The sequence below is a fragment of the Eulemur rufifrons genome, chromosome 29, assembly GCF_041146395.1.
Source record: "Eulemur rufifrons isolate Redbay chromosome 29, OSU_ERuf_1, whole genome shotgun sequence".
NCBI lineage: Eukaryota > Metazoa > Chordata > Mammalia > Primates > Lemuridae > Eulemur > Eulemur rufifrons.
This window is the reverse complement of record NC_091011.1, coordinates 100,370,304-100,390,211: the sequence shown is the minus strand read 5'-3', so window position 1 is coordinate 100,390,211 and position 19,908 is coordinate 100,370,304. Positions and strand designations below refer to the sequence as shown.

The 19,908-nt window shown below is 51.5% G+C and overlaps 1 protein-coding gene across 2 annotated transcripts in view; it reads left to right on the top strand.

Annotated features, from left to right (window-relative positions):
* ESYT2 (extended synaptotagmin 2) overlaps nt 1-14,592 on the top strand; it is a 102,828-nt gene extending 88,236 nt beyond the window's left edge. For both annotated transcript variants that reach the window (XM_069462598.1, XM_069462597.1), the window contains 6 exons: nt 980-1,353; nt 3,497-3,595; nt 8,228-8,359; nt 10,049-10,154; nt 10,916-10,965; nt 11,642-14,592. In XM_069462598.1, coding sequence (XP_069318699.1) covers nt 980-1,353; nt 3,497-3,595; nt 8,228-8,359; nt 10,049-10,154; nt 10,916-10,965; nt 11,642-11,687 — 807 coding nt within the window. In that variant the 3' untranslated portion in view covers nt 11,688-14,592. The remainder of the gene's footprint in view (nt 1-979; nt 1,354-3,496; nt 3,596-8,227; nt 8,360-10,048; nt 10,155-10,915; nt 10,966-11,641) is intronic.
* The last annotated feature ends 5,316 nt before the right edge of the window (nt 14,593-19,908 follow it).

Genomic DNA, 19,908 nt, shown 5'->3' with positions numbered 1-19,908 from the left:
TTCAGGGGAGAGAATTTAATAAAACTCTACAAGAGGGTAGATGTGGTGGAAGGGGCTCTCTGCCCTGGCTGAGACGGTGGGTCCAGGGCTGCCCTTCCAGAGAGCACTGCGTGTCCCGAGCTGCAGGGCCTTCCTGCAGAACCTGACCGTGGCTGGTAGCTCGAGGTACAGGAGGCGTGAACGTGGAGGATGCTCACTGCAGCTTTGCTCCATAAGCACAGGGACGCGCTCTAGGCATCACAGTCACCCAAGTGGGGGTTCACCAGGTGTAGACTCTGCTTGGCGCAATGTTGTGCAGAATGAACAAGCCCGTGGCCAGTTCACGTGCTCTCGTGGCTGAAAGACTGGTGGCCCGGGTGTGTGCCCCACCCCTGCACTCACACTTGGTTGTTGGGGTGATCTTGCTGGGGAACAGGGCTCTGGACCCCCTTCCTTTCTCCAGGACTCCTGGTGGAAGCCACCAGTGTAGAATAAAGGATTTGGTCTTCTGTCGAGGGCATGTGACTCAGGGCTCTTCCAGTAAAACCATTGCCCAGAGTTGTGTAGAAACATGTGCAAATGGAAGAAGCTGGAGGAGTATACAGAAACGGTGTTTGGCCCGGCGTGGTGGCTCATAGTTGCGGTCGCAGCTACGCGGGAGCCCGAGGCGGGAAGATCACCTGAGCCCAGGGGTTCGAGGCTGCAGTGAGCTGTGATGACGCCACTGCTCTCCATCCAGGGTGACAGAGGGAGACCCCACCCACCGCCAGAAAGAAATGGTGTTTGTTTTACAGAAGTGATATTTTGATTACTTAAACTTTCTTTTTTCTGAACTTTCTCTAATATTACTTTAATAATTGAGTAGCTGAACAGGTAGACTAGATTTAATGTTTTGAGGCCAGTCTTAACTGTTTACAAATAAATACATCTCAAGCTGTTCAAGTATCAGGATGTGACCAGTGTCACCAGTTCTAGTTTTTATGTTTATTTCCCCCTCCAGGTACTTCATCTTGAAAAGCAAGAAAGGCTTCCAGACCACCAACATTCAGCTCAAGTAAAACGACCGTCTGTTTCCAAAGAAGGGAGGAAAATCTCTGTCAAATCCCAGCTATCTGCCTCTCCAGGCCCCAGTGGCAGCAGCACAGCCCTGTCTACCCCGGCCCTCGGGGGCAGCGATAAGCCGGGCTCAGAAGAGAGAGCCCAGCCACCCGAGGCCAGCCCCCAGGGGCCTCGCGACCTGGGCAGGAGCTCCTCCAGCCTCCTGGTGTCCCCCAGCCACGCCTCCGCCAAGGAGCCCACCCCCAGCATAGCCTCGGACATCTCCTTGCCCATCGCCACCCAGGAGCTGCGGCAGCGGCTGAGGCAGCTGGAGAAGTAACTACCCTCTGGCCTCACCCTGTCCTTGGCGCAGTCAGTGGGCACCACCACAGGGAGCCCTGTGGTCAGGAGGGGGACGTTGTCACCCTGTCCTGGTGCAGTCAGTGGGCACCACCACAGGGAGCCCTGTGGTCAGGAGGGGGCCGTTGTCACCCTGTCCTGGTGCAGTCAGTGGGCACCACCACAGGGAGCCCCTGCGGTCAGGAGGGGGCCGTTGTCACCCTGTCCTGGTGCAGTCAGTGGGCACCACCACAGGGAGCCCCGTGGTCAGGAGGGGGCCGTTGTCACCCTGTCCTGGTGCAGTCAGTGGGCACCACCACAGGGAGCCCCGTGGTCGGGAGGGGGCCATTGTCACCCTGTCCTGGTGCAGTCAGTGGGCACCACCACAGGGAGCCCCGTGGTCAGGAGGGGGCCGTTGTCACCCTGTCCTGGTGCAGTCAGTGGGCACCACCACAGGGAGCCCCGTGGTCGGGAGGGGGCCGTTGTCACCCTGTCCTGGTGCAGTCAGTGGGCACCACCACAGGGAGCCCCGTGGTCGGGAGGGGGCCATTGTCACCCTGTCCTGGTGCAGTCAGTGGGCACCACCACAGGGAGCCCCTGCGGTCAGGAGGGGGCCGTTGTCACCCTGTCCTGGTGCAGTCAGTGGGCACCACCACAGGGAGCCCCGTGGTCAGGAGGGGGCCGTTGTCACCCTGTCCTGGTGCAGTCAGTGGGCACCACCACAGGGAGCCCCGTGGTCGGGAGGGGGCCGTTGTCACCCTGTCCTGGTGCAGTCAGTGGGCACCACCACAGGGAGCCCCGTGGTCAGGAGGGGGCCGTTGTCACCCTGTCCTGGTGCAGTCAGTGGGCACCACTACAGGGAGCCCTGTGGTCGGGAGGGGGCCGTTGTCACCCTGTCCTGGTGCAGTCAGTGGGCACCACCACAGGGAGCCCTGTGGTCAGGAGGGGGCCGTTGTCACCCTGTCCTGGTGCAGTCAGTGGGCACCACCACAGGGAGCCTCGTGGTCGGGAGGGGGTGTGGCGCTGAGTTAGCTGGGAGAACTTCAGGTTGTGTTGTTGCTGTTTTGTTCACTGAGTCTTTGACTTCCAAAGTAAAACCTGCCATTTTCTAGGACCTAATCGTTTAAAGATTGGAAAATGATGATGCGTGTAGGTTTCCCAGGCAGGAAGGAGGGAGCCTGGCGCCCTGCGCTGCTGTGCCCAGGCCTCCCACGCAAGACACAGCCTCCCAGGCTGCAGAGAGGAGGGCGGCTCCCTGCCCGCTCACGTGTGGTCAGCCGGATTGTCTGTCTCTGGATGTGTGTGCAGACTCCTTACTTAGGCCCCGTGACTCATAGGGTGTTAATCCTCTCTGTGGGAGGAAAAAATAGTCCGCAGTTATCCCAAGCTTCACATTAACCTTTTGATCTTAGTGGAGGAATGAAAGTGACCTTTGAAACAGTTCTTCCTATTTGTTGTTATAAGAGCTGTGTTGAGTGACAAGAAAGTAGGGAAAGGACCAGAGGCAAAGGTGAAAACCAGCTTCTGAGCCCTCAGAAAGCACAGGAGGACCAGGGCCTCTCCACGGCCCCTGTGACCCACCCTCAGTGTCACTTCCATACTTGGTCACATGCGTTTCCTTGGAAAAAGAAATCAGTCCCTCCCTTCTCTCTTGCTGCAGAAGAACACAGAATTTTAAGCAAGGAACCCATTTTTCTCAGGAGCTCAGTTTGGGAAGAACATACGATCTCGGGGCCTGAGAGAAGCCGGAGCAGGGGCGGCTGCAGCCTCCCTCGGGCGGAAGGAGAGTGCCAGTGAGGCTTCGAGAAGGGACAGGGATTCGGGCAGCTACAGGGTAGAACCTGCTTAGCAAAGACCACAGAATTGATGTCTGTAATAAGTAAGCCTCTGTGTCTCCTTTTTACTTTGAGTCTATCTGAAAAACCATCAGTTTCAAATAATTAAGTTGTATTGAACCCTCCAGTGAGATATAATTCAACTGGTGACTTGCACTCGAAGTTCCAATGATGTTTACATTTGTGGGTAATTTGACGACTTTTTGTCTGAATGAATGGAAATTTCCTTCCTGTGCACAGTGAACCAGCGAATGGCAGCTCGTACAGTCTCAGGAGAGCTGGTAACTTTCTGCTGTTTCCCACAGTGGGACGACGCTGGGGCAGTCCCCGCTGGGGCAGATCCAGCTGACCATCCGGCACAGCTCGCAGAGGAACAAGCTCGTCGTGGTCGTGCACTCCTGCAGGTGGGCCCGGGCCGCAAGCCCCTCCCCGCTGTCGCTGCGTGTGAGCGCTCGGTGGGGTGGCAGTCACCAGGCAGAGCAGCTGGTGCTTCATGTTGAAGGACAAGGCAGTCAGACCCTCTGTAAGTGGTGCAGGCTGTCAGTGCAGGCAGGACGCTGTCAGCACCGGGCCACAGGTGCCACAGTGGTGCCACAGGATCGTAACACCACGTTAGTCCACCTTTCCTACTCTAGATGCGTTTAGGTGCAAATACTTACCTCTGTGTTCCAGTTGCCCACAGTATTTGGTACAGTAACATGCAGTGCAGGTGTGGAGCCCAGGAGCACCAGGCCACACCGCACAGCCCAGACGTGTAGCGGGTGTGTGGCGGGCTGTGCCGTCTGGTGTGTGCGAGCGTAGGAGCACCGGGCCACACCGCACAGCCCAGACGTGCAGCAGGTGTGTGGCGGGCTGTGCCGTCTGGTGTGTGCGAGCGTAGGAGCACCGGGCCACACCGCACAGCCCGGACGTGTAGCGGGTGTGTGGCGGGCTGTGCCGTCTGGTGTGTGCGAGCGTAGGAGCACCGGGCCACACCGCACAGCCCGGACGTGTAGCGGGTGTGTGGCGGGCTGTGCCGTCTGGTGTGTGCGAGCGTAGGAGCACCGGGCCACACCGCACAGCCCGGACGTGCAGCGGGTGTGTGGCGGGCTGTGCCGTCTGGTGTGTGCGAGCGTAGGAGCACCGGGCCACACCGCACAGCCCGGACGTGTAGCGGGTGTGTGGCGGGCTGTGCCGTCTGGTGTGTGCGAGCGTAGGAGCACCGGGTCACACCGCACAGCCCAGACGTGCAGCGGGTGTGTGGCGGGCTGTGCCGTCTGGTGTGTGCGAGCGTAGGAGCACCGGGTCACACCGCACAGCCCGGACGTGTAGCGGGTGTGTGGCGGGCTGTGCCGTCTGGTGTGTGCGAGCGTAGGAGCACCGGGTCACACCGCACAGCCCAGACGTGCAGCAGGTGTGTGGCGGGCTGTGCCGTGTGGTGTGTGCGAGCGTAGGAGCACCGGGTCACACCGCACAGCCCGGACGTGTAGCGGGTGTGTGGCGGGCTGTGCCGTCTGGTGTGTGCGAGCGTAGGAGCACCGGGTCACACCGCACAGCCCAGACGTGCAGCGGGTGTGTGGCGGGCTGTGCCGTGTGGTGTGTGCGAGCGTAGGAGCACCGGGCCACACCGCACAGCCCAGACGTGTAGCGGGTGTGTGGCGGGCTGTGCCGTCTGGTGTGTGCGAGCGTAGGAGCACCGGGTCACACCGCACAGCCCGGACGTGTAGCGGGTGTGTGGCGGGCTGTGCCGTCTGGTGTGTGCGAGCGTAGGAGCACCGGGTCACACCGCACAGCCCAGACGTGCAGCAGGTGTGTGGCGGGCTGTGCCGTGTGGTGTGTGCGAGCGTAGGAGCACCGGGCCACACCGCACAGCCCAGACGTGCAGCAGGTGTGTGGCGGGCTGTGCCGTGTGGTGTGTGCGAGCGTAGGAGCACCGGCTCACACCGCACAGCCCAGACGTGCAGCAGGTGTGTGGCGGGCTGTGCCGTCTGGTGTGTGCGAGCGTAGGAGCACCGGGCCACACCGCACAGCCCAGACGTGCAGCAGGTGTGTGGCGGGCTGTGCCGTCTGGTGTGTGCGAGCGTAGGAGCACCGGGCCACACCGCACAGCCCAGACGTGCAGCAGGTGTGTGGCGGGCTGTGCCATGTGGTGTGTGCGAGCGTAGGAGCACCGGGCCACACCGCACAGCCCAGACGTGTGGCGGGTGTGTGGCGGGCTGTGCCGTGTGGTGTGTGCGAGCGTAGGAGCACCGGGCCACACCGCACAGCCCAGACGTGCAGCAGGTGTGTGGCGGGCTGTGCCGTCTGGTGTGTGCGAGCGTAGGAGCACCGGCTCACACCGCACAGCCCAGACGTGCAGCAGGTGTGTGGCGGGCTGTGCCGTCTGGTGTGTGCGAGCGTAGGAGCACCGGGCCACACCGCACAGCCCAGACGTGCAGCGGGTGTGTGGCGGGCTGTGCCGTCTGGTGTGTGCGAGCGTAGGAGCACCGGGCTACACCGCACAGCCCAGACGTGTAGCGGGTGTGCGGCGGGCTGTGCCGTCTGGTGTGTGTGAGAGCATTCTGCAGTGTTTGCACAATGACAAAATCGCCTCACGATGCGTTTCTGAGACCGTGTCCCATCGTTAAGGAAAGCATAACTATTTTTTAGTTGTCTGGGTCTTTTAGTACCATATAGAGTATAAATATAATCTCTTGTGAGAAAGTATACCAAAAGCATAAAATGGGTGTTTTGCATATATGAAGTGCCCTGCTTTGTATTTGAGGGCTTCGGAGGGGGTTGGTTTCTGTTAGTTTACCATCCCCTCCCCGGAGAAACGCGAGGAAACTGAAGAACAGCTTTGCTGTTAGTGATACGCAGTTGCTGGGTTTTTTGTTTTGTTTTGTTTTGTTTTTTTTAACATTTATAAACGCGTATGAAAAGCTCCAGGGAGTTGAGAAAGTGCAGGTCTGCCGGGATCCGGGAGACAGTGCGTGGCGTCTCACGGGAAGCTGAGGCCCGAGATGGGCACTCGGATGACGGAGAAAACCACACGCAGCAGCCGTGGAGGCGGTTCCGAGAAGACCTCCCGTGACTCCACCGCCCTCACCAGCGTGCACGTGGCTGCCTGTGTGCACACAGACACACACACGCTTGTTTATCAGGCTTTGTGTTGCAGTCTAGTCCCGCTCTACAGGCCTGTATTTTCGATTATTATAATCCCATTATATAATTTTTTATTCCCTTTTTGTTCTTAACATCGTCTCATAACTGTTTTAGCTGTTTTGTATACTCCCTTGTGCTGCTATACTGTAATTTATTTGGCACTACCTACTGCTGGATGTTCAGATTGTCTGCACTACGTTACATGATAATGAGCATGTTTTTATTTTATTGAACTATTTTTTTAGTATTAAATTTCCAGGAGTAGGTTTATCAATTCAAAAGATGGAAGGAGTTCATGGGCTAATGATAGGTATTGCCTTACACCAGTTCACATCGACACCCCAAGTGTGCAGACATACCGTTTTTCCCCACAATCAGGAAAAAATTTATTTTAAATTGTGCATTATACTATTTTAGTAAGTATAAGGTGAGATGACAATGTTGCTTTACTTTGGATTTGATTAATGACGATGGTGTGGTCTTACTGTTTTCCTTTCATGTGATTTTGTCTATCCTGGTAATAGTTTAAAATACGAGATATGCTGTTTTCATGAGTTTGGAAGGTACAAATTTAGACCTTATAAAAGCTGATGGAAACGTAAGAAAATAAAATTAATGACATTATATAAATGTAGGCCAGGCATGGTGGCTCACACCGGTAATGCCAGCACTTTGGGTGGTCAATGTGGGAGGATCACTTGAGTCCAGGAGTTGGAGACCAGCGTGAGCAACATAGCAAGACCCTGTCTCTATAAAAAAATAGAAAAATTAGCTGGGTGTGGTGGCGTGTGCCTATAGTCTCAGCTACTTGGAAGGCTGAGGCAGGAGAATCACTTGAGCCCAGGAGTTCGAGGCTGCAGAAAGCTTTGATGACACCACTGCATGATAATGCCGGCCTGGGAGACAGAGCAAGACCCTGTCTCAAAAGAAAAAAAATATTATGTAAATGTAGAGTTCAGTTCAATAAATATTGAGAACCTTATATATTGTTGCTACTAAGATAATTACCATGGGAAATGCAGGCACAGAAGACCATGTCAGGGGAGTCTAAGAAACCAGACTGTAACCTGATTTGGGGTCAGTCGATGAAGAATTGGGTGTTGGCCGGGCGTGGTGGCTCACGCCTGTAATCCTAGCACTCTGGGAGGCCGAGGTGGGCGGATCGTTTGAGCTCAGGAGTTCGAGACCAGCCTGAGCAAGAGCGAGACCCCACCTCTACTAAAAAAAATAGAAAGAAATTATATGGACAGCTAAAAATATATATAGAAAAAAAAAAAAAATTAGCCGGGCATGGTGGCGCATGCCTGTAGTCCCAGCTACTCGGGAGGCTGAGACAGGAGGATCGCTTGAGCTCAGGAGTTTGAGGTTGCTGTGAGCTAGGTTGACGCCACGGCACTCACTCTAGCCTGGGCAACAGAGTGAGACTCTGTCTCAAAAAAAAAAAAAAAAAAAAAAAAGAATTGGGTGTGGTTGTGTGTCTGACGGTTGTCGTGGGAAAAGAGAGGGTGGGCTGCTTGGGGAGGCGGCCGGTCCGTGAGGGGCTCGGTGGCTGCAGGGTGGCTGAGTGACGTTTCACACTGGAAGGGGACGGTAGACATACCGTGGAAAGAAGAAGTAATAGTTATTATGAGAAGCAGAGAGCAAGGACTGAGAATGTCCCCAGACTCTGGGCTCAAGAAATGGAGGCAGAAGTTGGCTCCGGCCGAGCTGCTAGAAGAGCAGCTTGAGGAGGAGGCTGCCGGGCGCGTGTGGGGTGAAGGTGAAGACACGCTTCACGGGGTTTGGCATCTGTCATCTTGTTGCTTCTCAGTTTTTCAGATAAAACAAAAACTTGATAAAGTAAATTTGAATGTGCCGCTAATTCTCATTTTCCTAAGTTCTAATATGTGGTCTTCTCTGGTTTGTGTTGTAAGAAATCTCATTGCCTTCTCTGAAGACGGCTCTGACCCATACGTGCGCATGTATTTGTTGCCAGACAAGAGGCGGTCAGGGAGGAGGAAAACACACGTGTCCAAGAAGACGTTAAATCCAGTGTTTGATCAAAGGTATGCTGTTCTGCCTGCCCGAGGCTCGCCTGCTTGGCTAGAGTAACAGAAAGGCCTGGGCCGGGCCTGGGCGGGCTGAAGCACGCACATCAGTTTGCTGTCGAGACGTTCAGGGAAAAACTCCACCAAATTTCAGCAAATGTTATTTGTCAAGATAAATAAATAAGCATTTTGAACTTCAGGTAGACGTGTTAAACATAATAAATCCAAGTTATAAACAATGGACAGGGAGACTACTGATTAAAGATCAAGTTATTGATGTCCCTGAAGAGTTCATTTTGGTGCTTATATTTGTTGATATTTACTGTGCTATAAATTAAAACTGAGAATTTAAATATACATATATTTTTAACAATAATAAGCTCATAGCATTTTAAAATATTTTTGTGAAAACAACTCTGTTTTCCAAAACAATAGAAAAAAACAAGTGAAAAGAATGTTATTGTTCTACATTTTTGCAAATCTCTTTAGTGGTCTAGCCTAATAGAGGCTGGAATCTGCTTCTTTGGTCAGCCTGATGTGGCGAAGGCCGGCTCCCAAGGGCCGCCAGTCTGGGCATGCACAGGCCTGTAGTCCCAGCTCTGTGGGAGGCTGAGGCAGGAGGATTGCTTGAGCCCAGGAGTTTGAGACCAGCCTGGGCAGTGTAATGAGACCCTATCACTACAAAAAAAAGTTATTAATTAGCTGGGCCTGGTGGCATGTGCCTGTAGTCCCAACTTCTCGGGAGACTGAGGCAGGAGAGTCGCTTGAGACTGGGAGTTGGAGGCTGCAGTGAGCTGTGATTGCGCCACTGCTCTCTACCCAGGGGCGACAGATCGGGAAGACAAAAAAAGCTGCTGATCTGTACATATTTGAGATCTTACATTATAGTCCTTTCGTAGCTTAAAAACCACCCACAATTTGGGAAATCATAAAGTTGAATGGCTTCACTATCTGTTAATTCACTTTATATTTTATCTCTAAAGATGCTGTTCATTTATTCTATTATCATATAAGTAACTTTATTTAAACCAGAAGTCAGATACTGGCAGGCATGCACCAAATCCTGAAGTGGGTGTGTTTTATTCACCAAAATGTTCTTACTTAGCCACAGCATTTAAAACTTTGGAGATTCCACGTGCCAGTTTGGGTTTCCAGCTGCTATAGCCTTAGGTGGCGGCTGAGCCCCTGGTCAGGACAGGTAAGTCACACACGAGTCACACACAGGGACTGGGGCCCTGTGGGCACTTAGTTTGCAGCATCTGACTTAAGCCTCTAAAAAGTGCTCGGGGCCTTCTGGGCAGCTGCAGGCGCAGTTCCCTGCTTGGAGGTGCCGGGTGGGGGCGCTGCTGAGCGAGAGCGGCTGCGAGGCCTACGCCGTGAGCGCCCTGGAGTTGGGGGTTTTGTCACACGTGGCCCCACATTCTAACTCCCGTGGAGAGCCAGACATGCGTGTTCAGAGAACACCCCTCGCCCGTCTGTGGGCGAGCCACCGACATGCCTGGGATGGCAGCGTCCTCTCTCACGTTGGGGAATAATGAAAATCACTTGGTTTTTAAGTCTTCATGAAATGCCAGATCAGAACATCTGGTAGAAGACTCAACTCTCTTGTGAAAAACAAATGGAACATCTGGAATGTCATTTTTAGTTGTAAGAAAATACAGCGGAATTGCGGAGAGAGTTGAGTAAGGTCCTCGTTTCCCGTTTCAGCTTTGACTTCAGCGTTTCGCTGCCGGAGGTGCAGAGGAGGACGCTGGACGTCGCAGTGAAGAACAGCGGCGGTTTCCTGTCCAAAGACAAAGGGCTTCTCGGCAAAGTGAGTTTTTTAAAAAAATCCCTGATTGGCTCCCACACTTGGTGAAAATCAAACACCTACTGAAGTGCGGGGGTTTAGCCGCACCTGCGCAGTGGGAAGGGCTCAGTTCCTGCTTCATGCTCGTTTGTAAGTCGTGGGCTGGGAACGCAGTCAAGGAGGACCTCGGTACGATCTGAGGACATTTTAAATTATTCTCATTGTTTTTACATATTCAGAGTATTGGCTTATCAACCATACTAATACCATGAACTTCTAGTCGATGAGAAGGTGATTTTTAAGTCTTTAAATTTTTGTTCAAATATCACAGTGAAGGAAAACATCCTCCTTTCCTACAGCTCCAGCTCCTCCATGGATCACTCTGTTTTCTAACAAATCAGTGGCTGTATTTCTCCAAATTTCTTCTAGTACTAGTCCATGTTCCATTTACCTCCTGCATATTAACAATGTTCATAAACGCTGAGTCAGGGAAGAGGTATTTGCATTGTAGGTGTCACTTTGTCCCCGTCAGCTGTGCTGCCGTCATCCCTGTGAGTCATCTCCATGGTGTGTAACAACGTCAGGACTGTTGGGTACGGGAAGGGTCTCTTAGATACAGTGAATCCTGGGGGTCGGGAAGATGGAAAACGTGAGCCTCTACCAAAAAGGAGCATTCCATACTGATAGAGGGAGACAGAAGGTTAGAGATTGGAAGTAGTGAAAGATCTAAAAGGAACTCCTTCAACCTACTTTAACAAACAACTTTTCTGTTTTTAAACCCACAGGTACTGGTTACTCTGGCATCTGAAGAACTCACCAAAGGCTGGACCCAGTGGTGAGTGTCCCTTCCACAGACAGACTCAGCAGTCAGTAAACAGACAAAAGCCACGACCCGCATCTAAAACACCCCCTGGACCCACTGGGGTCCCTTCCACAGACAGACTCGGCAGTCAGTAAACAGACAAAAGCCACGACCCACATCTAAAACACCCCCTGGACCCACTGGGGTCCCTTCCACAGACAGACTCGGCAGTCAGTAGACAGACAAAAGCCACGACCCGCATCTAAAACACCCCCTGGACCCAGTGGGGTCCCTTCCACAGACAGACTCGGCAGTCAGGAAACACAAAAGCCACGACCCGCATCTAAAACACCCCCTGGGCCCAGTGGGGTCCTTCCACAGACAGACTCGGCAGTCAGGAAACAGACAAAAGCCACGACCCACATCTAAAACACCCCCTGGGCCCACTGGGGTCCCTTCCACAGACAGACTCGGCAGTCAGGAAACAGACAAAAGCCACGACCCGCATCTAAAACACCCCCTGGACCCAGTGGGGTCCTTCCACAGACAGACTCGGCAGTCAGGAAACAGACAAAAGCCACGACCCGCATCTAAAACACCCCCTGGGCCCAGTGGGGTCCCTTCCACAAACCATGGTGAACCCTGATGTGTGTCAACCACACGCCGCACACTGGATCCATGTCTGTCATTGTCTCCTGTGCTTCCTCAGGTATGACCTCACGGAAGATGGGACGAGACCACAGGTGGTGACGTAGCCTCGCGGGCACAAGGCATCCTCCCCCATCGCTACACGGAGCACATCCCTCTCACAGACGCACCAATCTTATTTTTATAATTTCATGTATTTAGTTATACATATCTTAACAGTTTTATAAAATGATTGATATTTTAGGCAAATTTGGCCAATATTATTAAATTTTATATGTTGAATTTCCTCTGGTTTCCACCAGGTATTGCGATGTGCTGTACGGTGGCGGCTGGTGGTGTGTTCTGTAAGCTCTGATCAGCCGTGTCTTCGCAGGCGGATCTGCGTGTCGCTCTGCGGTTGCCTGCTCTGTGTGTCACTGCGGTACCCTGTGCCATGTACATAGACTCTATTTTTTATAATCCCTACATGCTGGTTTGAATTCAGAAGAAAATAGAGCAAGGAAATATATATTTTCTTCTAAGACTTATTAAATTCTTATGACAAATAATCATTTTCATCTTTGCAGCAAAAAGTTCTCAGTGACCTATTTTGTGATTTTTTTTTAAAAGGAAAAACTGAAAGATTAAATAGTATATTTCTGCCCCTTATGAATAATGAAGCATTCAAAATATTAACATTTTCATAAATATAAAGATGTATTATTGAGATGTATGTTAAAGGGCTTATAAGGAAAAATGTTTTATAACTGAGTGATATAAAATATTGAGAGATTTGATATAGGTTCATAAATCATAGTGCACTAATGTGTAAAATCTTACATAAAAATGAAATGTCTTAAGTTTATTTTAATTGCTTGTTGCAACATTCATGAAATAGTACACAGATACATATATTTTCCTAAAACACAGGAACAGACTGCCAGTGTCTGCAGGGAGGCTGTGGCTGGTTGTCAGTGTCTTCCCAGCCTGTGAGAAGGAAGGGTGCGCGTTGCCACCGCGAGGCTGCGAGGCGGCTCGGGGTGAGTCGGGAGGACATCGTGTCACAGACGTCCCTCTCGCTCCAGCTGCTCCGGGGGCTGAGGCGGGGTGGCGCAAGCCGGGAGCTCTGGGCTCGGCACTTTGCCGATGGGTTGTCGCACCCAGTGTGGCATCACTGTGGTAACAGCCCTGGTGAACAGGCCCAGCTCGGAAACGGAGCAGGTCGGAACTCGCGTGTGGCCCAGTGGTGTGATCCGATGGCTCGTGCACACGCATGTACCGGGCTCACATCACGTGGGAGCTGCTGCTCCTGGTGGACACAGGCCCCCCCAGGGCCAGCCCAGCAGCTCTTGTTTTTAAGCAGCCATTTACGGGGTTTCCTCACTTCATGCCGTGACTAACCTTAATATTGGGATGTTATTATACAGTTTTTATTTTGGAATCTTTTTTTTCTGCTGAGATTATTGAAAGCATGTTTCATATACCCGAGCCCCCACCCCCAGCCCCAGCGGCCCGGCTCCCCGGCAGTGTCCTAGGCAGCGTGTCTGTGAGCACGTGCACACGCAGCAGCGTTTTCAGTGTGTAAGCCGTGTGGTGAGATGGCTTCCTGGGCCATGAGAACATTTTAAAGCTACGTGTGACTATGCTGGGGTACAGCTTTGGGCTCCTACCTGACTCCTCTCACACAGCGGAGCGACTGGGGGATGACTCACACGACCGACATACCAAAGTGCCTGCGCAGACCTGGCTGTTGCCACGCGCCCCTCCCTTCTGGCAGAGTTTAATTTTGTTTCAGTTTATAACTTACACTTTGAACCCTGGGTTTATTTATAGTGCAGTCGGTAGCTTCACAGCCATCTCAGGGGATCACGAAGGCCAGTGTGATCTCACTGTCTCCTCTTCAAGGACACTTCAAAGCCTCGTGCTGACCCCTCCGGTGACCCTGGGGCTTGCGGATGTGTCCGTGCACTCATGTGCTACGTGTGTGCACGCAAACCAGTGTCAAATGCTGTCTTGCAGTGTGAGCAAGACGGGCGTGACTTGTTAAATCCAGCTGCTTTCCCACAGCATTAGATTTTTTGAAGGTTTTTTAAAAATGTAGGTCTGCTAAAGGCCTGTCATAACCTCATTTTTAAAGAGAAATTCTCATGGAAATTTTAGCATGCCAATAATTTTTACCAACACCCTCCACATCTGGGGTCTGCACCCACATGCTTAATCTAGTCACGTGTATTTTACTTAATGGAAGCTGCATTTAAGCGATTAGGCAGAATAGAGGCCACCCAGGTAAACGCCCAAAGGAAGCCTGTTTGCTGCACAATGCCCTGCCCCCCCCTGCAGTGACGTCAGGAGAGCTGTCACCAGGGTTCACACAAGGTCCCCACCTGTGGGGCTCTGGGGGCTGTCTCCAAATGCTCTGAAAGGAGAGGAAGGAAGGGGGTGGTTCTCAGGCTCTCACGCACCTTCCAGAGGAGCGGGGGACATTGAGAACTGCCACCGAGGCCACCCTGTTAGCACTCAGGGTCCCAGTGACGGGAGACACTCGAGTTGTGTCACAATGTTAATTTTTGGTTTTTAATAATTGGTTTATCTGGGAAAAGATAACTTTAACTTTTCTGCTTTGAGCCAAGCCACTGTCGGGAAGGTTAGCTTAGATGGAGTTGAAGTGCGGCTGTGTTAGCTTGTACGGGTGGGTTCTTATCCTGTGCCTTAAAGTATGAAGGTGTTTCCGAGCTTCACATTCAAACGCGATGTGTGGTGATACTGACCACAGTTCACATTCTGTACTATAAGAATCCCTGTTACAGGTGTTCTCTGTCTGGAGAATAAAGCCCTTTTTCAGGAACGTAAGCCAAATGCCAATCCGTGTATATAGTTGCGTTTATTCTGTGGTTGCTACGTTAATTCTGATTCTAGCTGGATTGCCCACTGCAAACGGACAGCAGCGGAGGATTTTTTAATTACAGAATGTCCTTTTTGCTTAACTAATTTTACATGACACTGCATGTATTTATTTAATAAAACTTTTATGTTAGCTCACTTGGGCTTTGTTTTTCCTTCGTCTTTTGAAATGAAATCTTTAGTGTGGGAGCAGATAATTTGGAGAGTAGACGCGGCAGGCTGTTCGCACTTGGGCGTGTGACTCTTTCTTCTTCAGAGCGGCTCCCCAGGGCAGTCGTGTTACTGTTCGTCCTTGTCCCCGTCTCAGCTCGACTCTCCCCTGCGAGGTGTGCGAGACTCTGGGTCTTGAAAACGTCTCTTCTGCAGGGTTGTCACGAGTAGAATAGGCGGAGACTTTGAACGTCCTTTATCACCAGAGCACCGAGAAGGCGCCAGTCAGAAGCTGCTGAGACTTGAACACACGCCAGAGGGGACGTCCCGCGGCCCACCGCGCCCCGGTCCTCACGGACGTTGGAATTGCCTCTGCGTCCCACACCCGGGCAGGCCTTCAGCAGGCCTACATTTTAAAAAACCTAAAAAGGTAATGCCTGGGAAAGCAGCTAGATTTAGCACGTTACGCCCCAAAGTTCAAGGCTGCAGTGAGCTACGATCTCGCCACTGCACTTCCGCCTGGGTGACAGAGTGAGACCCCTACTCTATAAAAAATTATAATTATAATTTAGTTTTATTTGAAATTTTGCTACCCGAACTGCAAACTCCCAAAACCAGAGATCACGTGGGTTTTAAGTCCTCTCCTGGTGGCGCACCACTGTTCCTGGCACATGGTCAATGAACCAAATGTCTGTTGAGTAAATGGTGTATGAAGCTTAGCAGACCATAAATCACATGCTTGTTTTAAGTTTCCATTCAAAGAAAGCCAAGAGCCAGGCCCAGGAGGGAGGACGGGGAGAAGCACCAGAAAAAATATTTGAAGAAATGATGGACAAAACCTCGCAGATTTGATGGAAAACGTTACACATTGAAGAAGCTCAGGGAACCCCAAGCTGGGCAGACCCAGGTGCGTCTCAGTCAAGCTGCTGAATGTCAACGGGAGAGACCAGGCGGCTGCAGACCCGTCGGGCTGCTCGGTGGCGGTGGCCAGGAGTGGGCCAGGCTCTGGGGGTGGCTCCAGGAAGGCTGCCTGTGACAGGCATGTCTGTCACTGAATGTCGCGTTTGAGAGAGGAAGTGCCTTTCCGCACGGCTCCACAGAGACGCAGGTGTGGGAGATGCCACGTGGAGAACTGGAATCCACCCCAGAAAGGCCTGTTTCAGACCCCAGGCCTGAATCCAGTGACCCCTGACCCCTGGCTCCGCCCCCAGCTCCCCCACCCCCGCCGAGGCCATGGCAGGACCAGCCTTCCGCCCCCTCGGAGCTCCCATGTCCCCTTTCCCAGAGGCTCCTCTGACGACCCCACGTGTGCTGTCTTCAGGGTGCTGTCCCACACACGTGCCCAAGAAGAGACAAAGGGCATTTACACGGAGCGGGGGTCGAATCTGCACGTTTCACAGGCCATAGGAGTCATGAGCATTTAGGGAGGGAAATCACACACCTGTCATTGTGCCTTATCCTCCCTTCCCTCCGTGGCCAGAACACAGTTTTAAGTCGTTCCTGGGGTCTCCTTGGCTGGGAGGGGGACAGTTGGCGAGGGCTTTGGATTTTATTTTCAGTTCACAAGACGGGGTCTCGCTCTGTCGCCAGGCTGGAGCGCAGTGGTCACCACGGCTCCCTGCAGCCTCCCCTCCTGGGCTCCAGCCGTCCTCCCGCCTCGGCCTCGCAGAGCGCTGGGATTGCGGGCGCCCCACCGCCTGCCTCCCGCCGTGTTCACCACCCGCACGAGGACAGCGCAGACAGGCCGGTGACAGCGGCAGTGCCGGTGCAGGGCCCACCCCAGCTCCCTGCGGCACCTGCGGCTCGCGGGGATCCGTGGACAGGCTGGACTCAGCTCCTGTCTCTTGTGAGAACCATCCCACCACCGCACACACAGCACCCGGTGCACACCTCACACACACAGTATACACACAACACAATATACACACAGGCACAACACACACAATATACACAGCACACAACATACAGCACACAGTACACACCACACAACATACAACACAGTACACATAACAGTACACACCACACAATGTACACATAACACAAGGTACAACACACACATACAGTATACATACAAGACACAACATACATACAATATACACAACGCACACAATATACACATAACACACAGACAACACATAATCTACACACAACAGAAGGCAGAACACATCACACGTGCACAATACAAACCACACGTTCACACAGACACAACACAATATACACAACACAAGACAACACACATACAATCTACACACAATACAAGGCACAACACAACACATGCATAATACACACCACATGTTCACATGGACACAACACACACGCACACATACGCACACACTCTCTGTATTCCTGGTCCCTTTATGCTCTGCGGGGCCCAGCGATGCATTTGGGTTCTCTCTGCTCATATGGTCTCTTCCACAGCTGTCTGGAGCAGAGGGTGTGAGTGACAGGAAGCGAGTGTCACGACGCTGTGCGACTAGAAGTCTTTACACGTCACATGTGCAAGGACAGACCATGTCGTGGGGGGGTCCCAGGAGGTGACCTGGGCAGGTTCTTCCTTGCCAGGTGACAGAGCCTCTTCCCACCCCAGCCAGGTCCAGCTCCGCAGGTGAGCTACGGGCACTGCCCGCACACAGAGGCCTCCAAACCCTTAAGGTTTGATGGCCGAATGTCATCTGTTTGTGCAGTATTGTCTAATTTTGGAGCTGGAAGGGACCGTCTGGTCATTCTACCTCCGCCTCTCATGGCCTGGGTGAGGAACAGGCTCTGGAAGAAAATGATGTGCCAGGCCTCACAGCTGGTCGCGGAGCCGTGCGGCAGGGACACGCAGCACACCTACCAGCGCGTGTCACAGACGTGCCAGGACGACAAAGGTCCTTCCCAAGATAATGGCTCCTTCTAAACTAGAGGTGCAACCAAATCTAAATACCGCAAAATAATTACAATGAAATCATCCTGAATAAGATTAGATGGGTTGATGGCCTACTTACTTCAGTTATTTTACCAAACTGTGTCTCGATATCACAAAAATATTTGGACCAAACCTTAAATTCAGTAACAGCCAATAATGATAGTTTCCTTACTATTCCATAAAGGAACTTAGAGGAAAATTGCCAAAAAGGTATAGGATAGACAGAATATATTAACCTAGAGGAGGACAGAGGGCCTGTGTTAACTTGGTGAAGACAAGATCTCTGACCCGTAAATAATAGATGCTCTTGAAATGACAAGTCTTACTTTTAAGTGGAGAGAACATGAGGAAAGGGCCCTGGCCAGGGGCCACGTATTTAATAGAAGTTACTAGTAGGGTCAATGAAATACAAGTGCTGTATCTGTGAGCACCCCCGACAGCTGCATCCGGGACCTCCCAGCCCTGCTCTACACCTTGAGTGACTCACCAGGGCCCCTGCTCACTGCCACCGCTGGACACACATCCTTCCGCCCGTTCATGAGTGAGCACCTGCTGTATGCTGGGTGCTGTGCTAGGTGCTGGGGTAGACAAACAGTAATCAAACCATGCTGTGAGTAAATATATAATTAAAAACTACAGAAAGTGTGCTGGCAAGTTCTGGGAGATTGTCCAGGGGGAGGGAGCCGGGTGTGCAGGGAGGGGCACAAGCCTGGAGCCCCGCAGGGCGAGTGCACGTGGCGGAGGCTCTGGGTGCTGTGAGCAGGGGTCTGAAGGTGGTCAGTTCACACGGAAAACAAATCATTCCAGGTTCCTTGTGTAAGAGGAGAAGGAGGTGAAGAGGAAGAGGAGATTTAGTTCGGGCTTTAGTGGTGGGTCCCTGGTCCATTTTGAGTTAATTTTTGTGTATGGCACGAGTAGGGTCATAATTTCTCTTGTGTGCCCAGTAGTTTCAGCACCCTTAGAGCAGACTTGATTATTAGTTGACACCCCCTGGAAGGCCCGTGGGCACTGCATGGTGTTGCACATGCACCGTGCGTGTCACAACCAGGAGCAGAGGCACCAGTGAGAAGAATGTTCCTAGGAGACATTTCCACACAGGACAGTGAGCTGACCTAACCCCATGCAGACGTGCCTGCAAACCGCACACGTGTGTGCTGTCGACCCGCTAACTGCGTTCCCAGCTCAGCCCTCCCTTGGCCAGAGCTCCCCTGCCCGTGTTTTCTCCACTGGCCTCTTGGCCATGCTGAAAAAAATCAGAGACTCCAGACAGGGTCTTTCGTCCTGGGCTCTATACCTGATACGTAATTAAAATTGCTTACTTTAACATTTTTTTTCCACTAAAAGTTAGGATTACTAAGAGTTAACATTGTAGTTAATACATGTCATTGAAACTACTAGATAGAAGAGAAACAATTCTATATGCAAGGTATATAGGGAAAATAGGATGTGTTTTGGTAAAAAAAAAAAAAAAAGATCAGAAAACAAAGGAGTGTGTTTTTTGTTTTTAAAAAAGTGATTTTTGCCTAGTTAGAGATTTTAAAAGTTTAAGTTAGAGGAATATAAAGTATAGTAGATAAAACTAAATGGACATAAAAATTTGGGAGAAGGCCGGGCGCGGTGGCTCACGCCTGTAATCCTAGCACTCTGGGAGGCCGAGGTGGGCGGATCGTTTGAGCTCAGGAGTTCGAGACCAGCCTGAGCAAGAGCGAGACCCCATCTCTACTAAAAATAGAAAGAAATTATATGGACAGCTAAAAATATATAGAAAAAATTAGCCGGGCATGGTGGTGCATGCCTGTAGTCCCAGCTACTCGGGAGGCTGAGACAGGAGGATCCCTTGAGCTCAGGAGTTTGAGGTTGCTGTGAGCTAGGCTGACGCCACGGCACTCACTCTAGCCTGGGCAACAGAGCGAGACTCTGTCTCAAAAAAAAAAAAAAAAAAAAAAAAAAAAATTTGGGAGAGAAAGAAGATGCTAAAAATTATACAAGATTGTAAGAGGTTTATCAAAGTTTTATACTCAAACAGATTAAAATTGGATACATTTGTTTATAAGTTTTTATTAAAATTAGCTTTAATATCTAATACACTAATACAAAGATACAATTTGTATTAGATGAAATAGATTTTCATGTACTATTAATAGCAATAGTAAACAACTCCTATTCACCACTGAGTAGACTGCAGCGTGGAGGGGAGGCAGATTAAGTTTGCCTCTTATTTGCTTGTCTTTCTGTCCGTTTGTGAAATCCAGTCTCCTCTCTGTCAAAGAGTAAAGTGTTTGCTTTTTAAAATCCTTGAATTATTGCTTTGGTTAAATGGATGACTTAATATTTTACAATGACCTATAATTCTAGTTTGTGATATCAAGTGTTTTAAACCTTTGACATTT